This window comes from Pongo abelii, chromosome 7 (assembly GCF_028885655.2).
Source record: "Pongo abelii isolate AG06213 chromosome 7, NHGRI_mPonAbe1-v2.0_pri, whole genome shotgun sequence".
NCBI classification, from domain to species: Eukaryota; Metazoa; Chordata; class Mammalia; order Primates; family Hominidae; genus Pongo; species Pongo abelii.
This window is the reverse complement of record NC_071992.2, coordinates 136,473,445-136,487,138: the sequence shown is the minus strand read 5'-3', so window position 1 is coordinate 136,487,138 and position 13,694 is coordinate 136,473,445. Positions and strand designations below refer to the sequence as shown.

Below are 13,694 nucleotides of genomic sequence, written 5' to 3'. Positions count from 1 at the left end.
TTCCAAATCTTTTAGTTTCTTCACTGCAATCTACTGTATCTTTCAGGGTGCATTACAGGGGACAAGCATTTCCAATTAATGAGTCGGCTTGCATCCAAAGGGAGAAAGCTTCACTTACAGGTTTTTCCAGGAGCGGAGACGCTGACGCCTTCTCCATCCGTGTAGATGGGAGTCACTGTGACTTTGTATTCAGTATCAGGAAGCAGAGGCTTCAGAAGGAGTATGTTCTGGCTTCCAGGCACCATAACCTGAACAAAAAAGCAAAGGACCACGGTCTTAGCGAGACCCATTTCCACTGATTTGCAATGGAGCATAACTTTACGCATTTTGAAATAATCAAAAGCAAAGAGATGTGCTTTGAGAGTGAGGAGAAAAGAAAGGGCATTCGTGCAAATGCGTTTCTCCCTGAAATTCCCATCACAGTAACCCTTAGTTTATAATCACTAATACAGAAGGTTTAAATTTGGCGCTCTTAAGCTCTAAGGAATATTCTTCTCTCAACATCTTCTTGGCATTTGTACAGTAACCAGAAGAGAGAATAATGGCCTGTTTAGATAGCAGGTGTTTATAGATTGGGAGAGCTCATTCTATAATCCAGCCTGCTGCTTATCATTTTTTATTTTACTTAAGTATCCTCTTGCAAAGTCAGCCTTCCATTATTTCCTCCTTCAGAGATAATCAGACCCCAGCATTTTCTTCTTTCAGTTAGAAAGGATGGATCCTAGCCAAGAGCAACAGAACCACACATCAAAGCCAAGTTTTCTTGAGCTGAAGCATATTTACCAGCAACACTAAAAAATGGTGCAGCTTTTTTATTTCTGAAAGGAGTTGTCCTCCTCAATCTAGAATCACCATCACTCTGTGTCTAAAAGGATGTCCCCACAAAAAAGAAATGCAGCAGTGGGTTCGACATTGCACAAGTGTGAGTGCAGGGCTCCATGTGGTGGCTTGTGAACTCTGCCACCTCGAAAAGAATCGTCTGGACCAGAAAAGCCACATGTTCTCAGTGCTAAAACCACAAAACTTTCTGTCTGTGCTCCAGGAGTGAGAAGCTGGCCCATCACCGGGCCATTTAAAGAACTTAATCATGGCTGGAAAAGTGCTAGGATGTAAGAACTGACTCAAACGGGTTTAAGGGAGTCACAAGACCAGGACAGCTGGAGTTACTTTTTGATTCAAGTGCTGGGTAAAATGCCAGCAGGCAAAGGGCGATGCTGTCTCCTTCTGGATGAAAGAAGGAACCTATAAATCATGGAATAAGCCCTAGAAAGCCTCGAGTTGAACCCAGAAGCAGCTGTTGCTAAGATATTGCTAAGCTCTTAAAAGCAGTATTTTAAATATGAAACAAGGAAATCTAAATTAGATGATTTTTATATGAGATTAATATGATTTTGCTCCTCATAGGAAAGGGCCATTGAAATGTACAGGTCTGAATTGATGTGTGGACTCGGGGTCCTGAGAAGGAGATATTTACAAAGGAGCTCTGCTTTATTCCAGAATGAGTTAGACGGCCCTAGCACTAAGAACGTGTAAGAGAAGAACTGAGGTTGCCCTGACTTGTATTACTCCATCAACATAGCTTCCCTCAGGGTGTTTCTCTTAAATGTAACCCCTCTGAAGCAGAGCCTGGGCATTCATTTCAATCTGTCCATCTAACAAACCACCCATGTTGATGTTAAATAATGTCTTCTTTCAAATTGAGAAGCCCATGGTCTTGGAACTAACCAATTAAATTCAGCACATGGAATACTAAAAAGCAGTGTGACTGTTTTAGAAGACTCATTAGTTTGCCAGGAGTAGTTGCTGTGATTTATAGTAAGAGGCCTCCCTTACCTAGCAATTACTATGTGCCAGGTGCTGCTGTAAGCATTCTAATACAGCATATGCAGATTAAGTAACCCTTATCAGAAATGCTTGAGACCAGAAGTGTTTTGGATTTGTGATTTTGTTAGACTCAGGAATATCTGTAGATGTATAATGAGGTATCTTGAGGATTAGACCTAAGTCTAAACACAATATTCATTTACATTTCATATACACTTTATATACATAATCTGAAGGTAATTTTATACAATATTTTTAATAATTTTGTGCATAAAACAAAGTTTGTGTTAATTACTTCTATGTGAAATTTTCCACTTGTAGCATCATGTCAGTGTTCAAAACGTTTTGGATTTTGGAGCATTTCAGATTTTGAATTTTAGGATTAGGAATTCTCAATCTATAATTCACTTAATCTTCACTACCACCTTTTGAAATAAGGGGTATCATCACACTCATTTTACGGATGAGAAAACTGAGGCCCATATAGCTATTGAGTAAAAGAGCCATACTGAAACCCCAAGAATCTTGTCTGGGCCTTTGTGCTCTACTTCACATGACTTCACCACTTGAACCTTCTTACCCTATTGATATTCATTTTCAAGAGTAAAAAACCATCTCCTCTTGGGTATGCAAAGTTCCTCTTGCTTGGCCTCTGCTTGTTTAGACAAAGCAAAGTAAAAAAATGTGCTCCTACTAAAAACAAATGCTGCAGGTCAGAACAGATGCTGGTTTTATTTATAAAACAATTCTGTAAAAAATGTTCATGGTTAAGTGGGATGCAAATATAACCAGTGAGCTTCATGCTTTTAATTTTTTTCAGAAATGGATTTTCATGTCTGGCTCTAATATCACCCAAAGCTTTTCAGAGCAACCTGGACCACATCCAACCAGCTGTTCCTGCAGTAGAAAGAGGATTCCCTGCATCTCGCTATGTTCCCATCTTATGAAGTTCAGTTCTAGACAGTGATTCTCAAACTCTTTGTAGTGAAGGACTAGTTATTGTTGGTGGTGGTGGTGGTGTCATTTTAATTCCCATCCATTGCAGACCAATTTATTTGTAAAATACGATAAAACCAAGTGGTTAGAAAAGTGATCATGTTCTCAGGTTGTTGCAGTAATGTCAAATGGCTATCAATGTTTCTAAAATGTTAATCTTAATATCTGAAATTATCATGTAGTCATGTAGGAGGCTGAGTCACACTTTGAGTATTCTTAATGTAGACATAGTCTTGCAACCCAGAATTCATGTTATAGCTACAGATTTTTACACTGAGGCTCTAGAAAATTCTGAAATCCTGACTAGCCTTTTAAAATAAATGAGAGACCTTCCTACCCTGACAACAAAACATATGGCAATGTCATTGCCACTCCTCTGTAACACAAGACAGAGTTGAAAGTCAATCCTTATAAAATATTTGACAGGTACTATAATTTTATTTCTAAGAATTCAAAGGTTTTTTTTTAACCTAGAAGTATTTGATAGATGTAATTATATCTAGAAAGTATAGAAACACTTCATTTACCTCAACTGGAAATGTAAATTAAATTCCCCTTGTTTTACATATGTTTAAGCTGAACTTTGGTACACAGTGTGTAACATATACATGCACTATTGTCCAACTTCAGTACACAAGCTTATCATTTCTTTGTGTAAATTTAACCAGCCTTGAGAGTTAAGGAAGGTTTGATATTCCTCTTATCTTGACACATTTCCTTTCCTGCTTTCATAATGTGTCTTAGCCATCTGTCTTTCTGCACCATACATTATTATTTTAAGATGTCATTTGGTTCACATGATTTCAAGACCCTCAGACTTTAATACAGATGTGCATCTGCCTGTCCACCTTAGTTTCATAATCTAAATTTACATGCAGTCCACTTTCTTTCTCCAGTCATAACACGTTACATTTGTATCACAGTAACACTTCATAAAACACTGATATAAATTTTCAAAGAACCCTCAGGTGAGTCCCTGAGAGGGCACCTGTAAATCAAGTGTGCACATATCCTATTTAATTAAAATCCTCTAAAGGAGCTTGATACTTAAAGAATTCTACAGTAGGTTCTTCTGTATAGCAAAAGAGAGAGAGAAAAAAAAAACAGTTTTGCACAGCAAATAAGCACCACCAAATTTATCAATATTTTTCATTTTTACTACAGGTTTGTTTAACTGGGTCAGAGTGTTTAAGACTTTTGATCTTTTTTTCCCTTCATCTAGGTGTCCAACTATTTCAAAAATAAACAGTGTGAAATGAAAGAAACTAGAAAAGGAAAAATTATCTAGAGACAACCCAAAGTAAATATTATTATTATTTTACCTTGCATAGCTTACAAGTGCTTGCATGAGATTAAATTGTTATTCTTTCCAAATTAACAGGAATAATTCACTAAGAAGCTTAATGTATTTCTTAGAAAGAGTAAAAAACAAAAAGCAAACAAACCAAAAAACAAAACAAAACAAAACAAAACAAAAAAACAAAACAAAGCCTCTCACCCTGGGAAGTTTTCATGGGTCTCATTTTTAGGAACTAAATTACAATATGAGAAAAATAACACAGAAAATAAAATATCACAACTTATATGTTTAGTTACCATTCCTAACCATAATTTTATTTTATTTTTCTGAATTTGCCAATCATGAACCATTTGACGTGTATGGTCTGAGTGAATTTGTAATTCAATCTATTTTGTTTAAGAATCCATTAACTTTTCAAAAGTACTCCCAGAACAGTGTAAGGGTCTTCTGGCTATTCACAGTAGGTGTGGGTCTTCTTGGGTCTATCACTGTGTCCTGTAATATTTCCTCCATCAGCCAGAAATGAAGTACTTTCCTTAAAGGATTTTGGGGTCAAATAGTTGTTTATGTAAGCACATAAATAAAAATAACTTCCCATTGAAGGCCTTTTGAGGAAGGCGAAGGAATGATAATGTTATACTTGAGCAATAATAAATTTTGTAGACTTCTTTCCCAGAGTGCCAGAAATAATGCAGCAGAGGGCAAGAAATGCAAGTAATGAGCTAAATAAACATATTTTATGACTCAAAAGAAAAATTATTCTGGATGCATACTGGAGTTACCTGGTTTGATTAGAAACATGTCTAAGAAAGAATTTTCAGGTTCTAGACTAAAAGGAATGACATAGTGTAAATTTAGAATACATGGGAAGGCCATGATTAAAAGTGTACCAGGCCATGATTAAGAGTGTATCATTGATTTTGGTGCCCGGGCAAGATGGCCGAATAGGAACAGCTCTGGTCTGCAGCTCCCAGCGAGACCAATGCAGAAGGCAGGTGATTTCTGTATTTCCAACTGAGGTACTGGGTTCATCTCATTTGGACTGGTTAGACAGTGGGTGCAGCCCATGGAGGGTGAGCATAAGCAGGGTGGGACATCGCCTCACCAGGAAGCACAAGGGGTTGGGGAACTCCATCCCCTAGCCAAGTGAAGCCATGAAGGACCATGCTGTGAGGGATAGAGCTATCCAGCCCAGATACTATGCTTTTCCCACAATCTTTGCAACACGCAGACCAGGAGATTCCCTTGGGTGCCTATACCACCAGGGCCTTGGGTTTCAAGCACAAAGCTGGGTGGCCATCTGGGCAAACACCGAGCTAGCTGCAAGAGTTTATTTTCATACGCCAGTGATGCCTGGAATGCCAGCGAGGCAGAACCATTCACTCCCCTGGAAAGGGGGCTGAAGCCAGGAAGCCCAGTGGTCTTGCTCAGCAGATCTAACATCCATGGAGCCCAACAAGCTAAGATCCACTGTTTTGAAATTCTCGCTGCCAGCACAGCAATCTGAAGTCAACCTGGGATGCTCGAGCTTGGTGGGGGGAGGGGTGTCTGCCATTAGTAAGGCTTGATTAGACAGTTTTCCCCTCATGGTGTAAACAAAGCTGCCTGGAAGTTTGGACTGGGCAGAGCCCACAAAACCACTGTAGCCAGACTGCCTCTCTAGATTCCTCCTCTCTGAGCAGGGCATCTCTAAAAGAAAGGCAGCAGCCCCAGTCAGGGGTTTATAGATAAAACTCTCATCTCCCTGGGACAGAGCACCTGGGGGAAGGGGTAGCTGTGGGCGCAGCTTCAGCAGACTTAAACATTCCTGCCTGCTGGCTCTGAAAAGAGCAGAGGACCTCCCAGCACAGTGCTCAGACTCTGCTAAGGGACAGACAGTCTCCTCAAATGGGTCCCTGACCCCCGTGCCTCCTGACAGGGAGACACCAGGAGTCAACAGACACCTCATGCAGGAGAGCTCCAGCTGGCATCTGGCAGGTGCCCCTCTGGATGAAGCTTCCAGAGGAAGGAGCAGGCAGCAATCTTTGCTGTTCCACAGCCTCCACTGGCGATACCCAGGCACACAGCGTCTGGAATGGACCTCCAGCAAACTCCAACAGACCTGCAGCAGAGGGGCCTGACTGTTAGAAGGAGAACTAAAAAACAGGAAGCAACAGCATCAACATCAACATAAAGGACGACCACTCAAACCCCATCCAAAGGTCACCAACATCAAAGACCAAAGGTAGACAAATCCAGAAAGATGAGAAAAAAATCAACACAAAAAGGCTGAAAGTTTCAAAAACCAGAATGCCCCTTCTCCTCCAAAGGATCACAACTCCTCGCCAGCAACGGAACAAAACTGGATGGAGAATAAGTGTAATGAATTGACAGAAGTAGGCTTCAGAAGGTAAGCAATAACAAGCTCCTCCAAGCTAAAGGAGCATGTTCTAACCCAATGCAAGGAAGCTAAGAACCTCAATAAAAGATTACAGGAACTGCTAACTAGAATAATCAGTTTAGAGAAGAACATAAATGACCTGATGGAGCTGAAAAACACAGCATAAGAACTTCATGAAGCATACACAGGTATCAATAGCCAAATTGATCAAGTGAAAGAAAGGATATCAGAGACCGAAGATCAACTTAATGAAATAAAGTGTGAAGGCAAGATTAGAGAAAAAATAATGAAAAGGAATGAACAAAGCCTCCAAGAAATATGGGACAATGTGAAGAGACCCAATCTGCGTTTGATTGGTGTACCTGAAAGTGACAGGGAGAATGGAACCAAGTTGGAAAATACACTTCAGGATATTATCCAGGAGAACTTCCCCAACCTAGCAAGACAGGCCAACATTCAAATTCAGGAAATAGAGACAACATCACAAAGATACTCCTTGAGAAGAGCAACCCCAATCATCAGATTCACCAACGTTGAAATGAAGGAAAAATTGTTAAGGGCAGCCAGAGAGAAAGGTTGCTTTACCCACAAAGGGAAGCCCATCAGTCTAACAGTGGATCTCTCTGCAGAAACTCTACAAGCCAGAAGAGAGTGGGGGCCAACATTCAACATTCTTAAGGAAAAGAATTTTCAACCCAGAATTTCATATCCAGCCAAACTGAGCTTTGTAAGTGAAGAAGAAATAAAATCCTTTACAGACAAGCAAATGCTGAGGGATTTTGTCACCCCCAGGCCTGCCTTACAAGAGCTCCTGAAGGAAGTACTAAATATGGAAAGGAAAAAACAGTACCAGCCACTGCAAAAACATACCAAATTGTAAAGACCATTGACAGTATGAAGAAACTGCATTAACTAACGGGCAAGATAACCAGCTAGCATCATAATGATGGGATCAAATTCACACATAACAATATTAACCTTAAATGTAAATGGGCTAAATGCCCCAGTTAAAAGACACAGACTGGCAAATTGGATAAAAGTCAAGACCCATTGGTGTACTGTATTCAGGAGACCCATCTCACATGCAAAGACACACATAGACTCAAAATAAAGGGATGGAGGAATATTTACCAAGCAAATGGAAAGCAAAAAAAAAAAAAAAAAAAAAAAAGCAGGGGGTTGCAATCCTAGTCTCTGATAGAACAGACTTCAAACCGACAAAGATCAAAAAAGACAAAGAAGGGCATTACGTAATGGTAAAGGGATCAATGCAACGAGAAGAGCTAACTATCCTAAATGTATATGCACCCAACACAGGAGCACCCAGATTCGTAAAGCAAGTTCTTAGAAACCTACAAAGAGACTTAGACTCCCACACAATAATAGTGGGAGACTTTAACACCCCACTGTCAATATTAGACAGATAAATGAGACAGAAAATTACCAAAGATATCCAGGACTTGAACTCAGCTCTGGACCAAGAGGACCTAATAGACATCTACAGGACTCTCCACTCCAAATCAACAGAATATACATTCTTCTTAGCACCACATTGCACTTATTCTAAAATTCAACACATAATTGGAAGTAAAACACTCCTCAGCAAATGCAAAAGAATGCAAATCATAACAAACAGTCTCTCAGACCACAGTGCAATCAAATTAGAACTCAGGATTCAGAAACTCACTCAAAACTGCACAACTACATGGAAACTGAACAACCTGCTCCTGAATGACTACTGGGTACATAACAAAATCAAGGCAGAAATAAACACATTCTTTGGAACCAATGAGAACAAAGACACAATGTACCAGAATCTCTGGAACACAGCTAAAGCAGTGTTTAGAGGGAAACTTATAGCACTAAACGCCCACAGGAGAAAGCTGAAAAGATCTAAAATCGACACCCTAACATCACAGTTTAAAGAACTAGTGAAGCAAGAGCAAACAAATTCAAAAGCTAGCAGAAGACAAGAAATAACCAAGATCAGAGCAGAACTGAAGGAGATACAGACATGAAAAGCCCTTCAAAAAATCAGTGAATCCAGGAGCTGGTTTTTTGAAAAGATTAAAAAAATAAATAGACCACTAGTCAGACTAATAAGAAGAAAAGAGAGAAGAATCAAGTAGACACAACAAAAAATGGTAAAGCGGGCAGAGGGGCACACGCCAGTAATTCCAGCACCTTGGGAGGCTGAGGCGGGCAGATCACAAGGTCAGGAGTTCGAGACCAGCCTGGCCAACACGGTGAAACCCTGTCTCTACTAAAAAAAACAAAAATTAGCCGGGCATGGTGGGGGGTGCCTGTAGTCCCAGCAACTCAGAAGGCTGAGGCAGGAGAATCGCTGGAACCCAGGAGGAGGAGGTTGCAGTGAGCCGAGATTGTGCCACTCTCCCAGCCTGGGCAACAGAGTGAGACTCCATCTCAAAAAAAAAAAAATGATAAAGGGGATATCACTACTGATCCCACAGAAATACAAACTACCATCAGAGAATACTATAAACACCACTATGCAAATAAACTAGAAAAATCTAGAAGAAATAGATAAATTCCTGGACACATACACCCTCCCAAGACTAAACCAGGAAGAAGTCGAATTCCTGAATAGACCAATAACAGGTTCTGAAATTGAGGCAGTAATTAATAGCCTACCAATGAAAAAAAAAGCCCAGGACCAGACGGGTTCACAGCCAATTTCTGACAAAGGTAAAAAGAGGAGCTGATACCATTCCTTCTAAAACTATTCAAAGCAATAGAAAAAGAGGGACTCCTCCTTAACTCTTTTTATGAGGTCAGCATCATGCTGACACCAAAATCTGGCAGAGACACAACAAAAAAAGAAAATTTCAGGCCAATATCCCAGATGAACATTGATGCGAAAATCCTCAATAAAATACTGGCAAAACGAATTCAGCAGCACATTAAAAAGCTTATCCACCACGATCAAGGCAGCTTCATCCCTGGGATGCAAGGCTGGTTCAACACTTGCAAATCAATAAATATAATCCATCACATAAACAGAATCAATGACCAAAACCACATGATTATCTCAATAGATGCAGAAAAGGCCTTCGATAAAATTCAACACCTCTTCACGCTAAAAACTCTCAATAAACTAGGTATTCATGGAATGTATCTCAAAATAAAAAGAGCTATTTATGACAAACCCACAGTCAATATCACACTAAATGCGCAAAAGCTGGAAGCATTCCCTTTGAAAATCAGCACAAGACAAGGATGCCCTCTCTCACCACTCCTATTCAACATAGTATTCGAGGTTCTGGCCAGGGCAATCAGGCAAGAGAAAGCGATAAAGCATATTCAAATAGGAAGAGACAAAGTCAAATTGTCTCTGTTTGCAGATGACATGATTGTATATTTAGAAAACCCCATCATCTCAGCCCCAAATCTCCCTAAGCTGATAAGCAACTTCAGCAAAGTCTCAGGATACAAAATCAATTGCAAAAATCACAAGGATTCCCATACACCAATAATAGACAAACAGAGAGCCAAATCATGAGTGAACTCCTATTCACAATTGCTACAAAGAGAATAAAATACCTAGGAATCCAACTTACAAGGGATGTGAAGGACCTCTTCAAGGAGAACTACAAACCACTGCTCAAGGAAATAAGAGAGGACACAAACAAACGGAAAAACATTCCATGCTCATGGATAGGTAGAATCAGTATCGTAAAAATGGCCATATTGCCCAAAGTAATTTAGAGACTCGATGTTATTCCCATCAAGCTACCATTGACTTTTTTTCACAGAATTAGAAAAAACTACTTTAAATTTCACGTGGAACCAAAAATGAGTCCACATAGCCAAGACAATCCTAAGCAAAAAGAACAAAGCTGGAGGCATTACACTACCTGACTTCAAACTATAGTCCAAGGCTACAGTAACTGAAACAGCTTGGTATTGGTACCAAAGCAGATACATAAACCAATGGAACAGAACAGAGGCCTCAGAAATAACAACACCACACATCTGCAACCATCTGATCTTTGACAAACCTGAAAAAAAACAAGCAATGGGGAGAGGATTCCCTATTTAATAAATGGTGTTGGGAAACCTGGCTAGCCATAGGCAGAAAACTGAAACTGGACCCCTTTCTTACACCTTATACAAAAGTGAAGCTTATACAAAAAAAGGAACAGGCAACCAAACACTGCACGTTTCAAAAATGAAAAGATGGATTAAAGATTTAAACATAAGACCTAAAACCGTAAAAATCCTGGAAGAAAACCTAGGCAATACCATTCAGGACATAGGCATGGGCAAAGACATCATGACTAAAACACCAAAAGCAATTGCAACAAAAGCCAAAATAGACAAATGGGATCTAATTAAACTAAAGAGCTTCTGCGCAGCTAAAGAAACTATCATCAGAGTGAACAGGCAACCTACAGAATGGGAGAAAATTTTTGCAATCTATTCATCTGACAAATGGCTAATATCCAGAATCTACAAGGAACTTAAACAAATTTACAAGAAAAAAACAAACAACCCCATCAAAAAGTTGGAGAAAGACATTAACAGTCACTTTTCAAAAGAGTACATTTATGCAGCCAACAAACATATGAAAGAAAACCTCATCATCATTGGTCATTAGAAAAACTCAAATCAAAACCACAATGAGATATCATCTCAGGCCAGTTACAATGGCAATCATTAAAAAGTCAGGAAACAACAGATGCTAGAGAGGATGTGGAGAAATAGGAACACTTTTACACTGTTGATGAGACTGTAAATTAGCTCAACCATTGTGGAAGACAGTGTTGTGATTCCTCAAAGATCTAGAACTAGAAATACCATTTGACCCAGCAATCCCATTACTGGGTATATACCCAAAGCATTACAAATCATTCTACTATAACGATACATCCACACATGTTTATTGCAGCACTATTCACAATAGCGAAGACTTGGAACCAGCCAAAATGCCCATCAATGATAGACTGGATAAAGAAAATGTGGCATATATACACCATGGAATACTATGCAGCCATAAAAAAGGATGAGTTCATGTCCTTTGCAGGGACATGGATGAAGCTGGAAACCATCATTCTCAGCAAACTAACATAGGAATAGGCAACCAAACACCACATGTTCTCACTTATAAGTGGGAGCTGAACAATGAGAACACATGGACACAGGGAGAGGAATATCACACACTGGGTCCTGTTGGGGGTGTGGGGCAAGGGGAGGGATAGCATTAGAAGAAATACTTAATGTAGATGATGGGTTGATGGGTACAGCAAACCACCATGGTCCATGTATACCTATGTAAAAAACCTGCATGTTCTGCACATGTATCCCAGAACTTAAGTATAATAAAAATAATAATAATAATAATGATAAATCAATTAATAAAAAAAGAGTGTATCATTTAGAAACAGGAAGGATAGATAAACAACTCAAAGAAAACTCAATGTATAAACATCTAAATCCCTGAGGGGATACACCCATGTTAAGAATAATTAGAAATGACTATAAATCTGCTCAATATGAGTTGATGTCAATGAAAAATGTAACTATTGGTTAATGGATGGTATTTTATTAAGAATATTTTCACTGTAAACAGGCAACCTACAAAATGGGAGAAAATTTTCGCAACCTACTCATCTGACAAAGGGCTAATATCCAGAATCTACAATGAACTCAAACAAATTTACAAGAAAAAAACAAACAACCCCATCAAAAAGTGGGCGAAGGACATGAACAGACACTTCTCAAAAGAAGACATTTATGCAGCCAAAAAACACACGAAAAAATGCTCACCATCACTGGCCATCAGAGAAATGCAAATCAAAACCACAATGAGATACCATCTCACACCAGTTACAATGGCAATCATTAAAAAGTCAGGGAACAACAGGTGCTGGAGAGGATGTGGAGAAATAGGAACACTTTTACACTGTTGGTGGGACTGTAAACTAGTTCAATCCTTGTGGAAGTCAGTGTGGCAATTCCTCAGGGATCTAGAACTAGAAATTCCATTTGACCCAGCCATCCCATTACTGGGTATACACCCAAAGGACTATAAATCATGCTGCTATAAAGACACATGCACACGTATGTTTATTGCGGCATTATTCACAATAGCAAAGACTTGGAACCAACCCAAATGTCCAACAATGATAGACTGGATTAAGAAAATGTGGCACATATACACCATGGAATACTATGCAGCCATAAAAAATGATGAGTTCATGTCCTTTGTAGGGACATGGATGAAATTGGAAATCATCATTCTCAGTAAACTATCGCAAGAACAAAAAACCAAACACCACATATTCTCACTCATAGGTGGGAATTGAACAATGAGAACACATGGACACAGGAAGGGGAACATCACACTTTGGGGACTGTTGTGGGCTGGGGGGAGGGGGGAGGGATAGCACTGGGAGATATACCTAATGCTAGATGACGAGTTAGTGGGTGCAGCGCGCCAGCATGGCACATGTATACATGTGTAACTAACCTGCACATTGCGCACATGTACCATAAAACCTAAAGTATTATAATAATAATAATAATAATAATAAAAAGAATATTTTCACTATACCATATAGAAGACCTTTTCTGTGTCCTTTGCTTAAAAGTTTATCAGATTTCCAAGGGCAGATGAAATTATTTTCTTTTTTTTTTTTTTTTTTTTTTTTACTGGTTGAATGGTTTTATTTTTTTTTCTTTTTTTTTTTTCTTTTATTATTATTATTATTATACTTTAGGTTTTATGGTACATGTGCGCAATGTGCAGGTAAGTTACATATGTATACATGTGCCATGCTGGTGTGCTGCACCCACCAACTCGTCATCTAGCATTAGGTATATCTCCCAGTGCTATCCCTCCCCCCTCCCCCCACCCCACAACAGTCCCCGAAGTGTGATGTTCCCCTTCCTGTGTCCATGTGTTCTCATTGTTCAATTCCCACCTATGAGTGAGAATATGCGGTGTTTGGTTTTTTGTTCTTGCGATAGTTTACTGAGAATGATGATTTCCAATTTCATCCATGTCCCTACAAAGGACATGAACTCATCATTTTTTATGGCTGCATAGTATTCCATGGTGTATATGTGCCACATTTTCTTAATCCAGTCTATCATTGTTGGACATTTGGGTTGGTTCCAAGTCTTTGCTATTGTGAATAATGCCGCAATAAACATACGTGTGCATGTGTCTTT

The 13,694-nt window shown here is 39.3% G+C and overlaps 1 protein-coding gene across 2 annotated transcripts in view; it reads right to left on the bottom strand.

Moving 5' to 3' along the window:
* COL14A1 (collagen type XIV alpha 1 chain) overlaps positions 1-13,694 on the bottom strand; it is a 240,948-nt gene that overhangs the window by 124,122 nt on the left and 103,132 nt on the right. For both annotated transcript variants that reach the window (XM_024251441.3, XM_024251440.3), the window contains exon 20: positions 119-248. In XM_024251441.3, the coding sequence (XP_024107209.3) occupies positions 119-248 (130 nt within the window). The remainder of the gene's footprint in view (positions 1-118; positions 249-13,694) is intronic.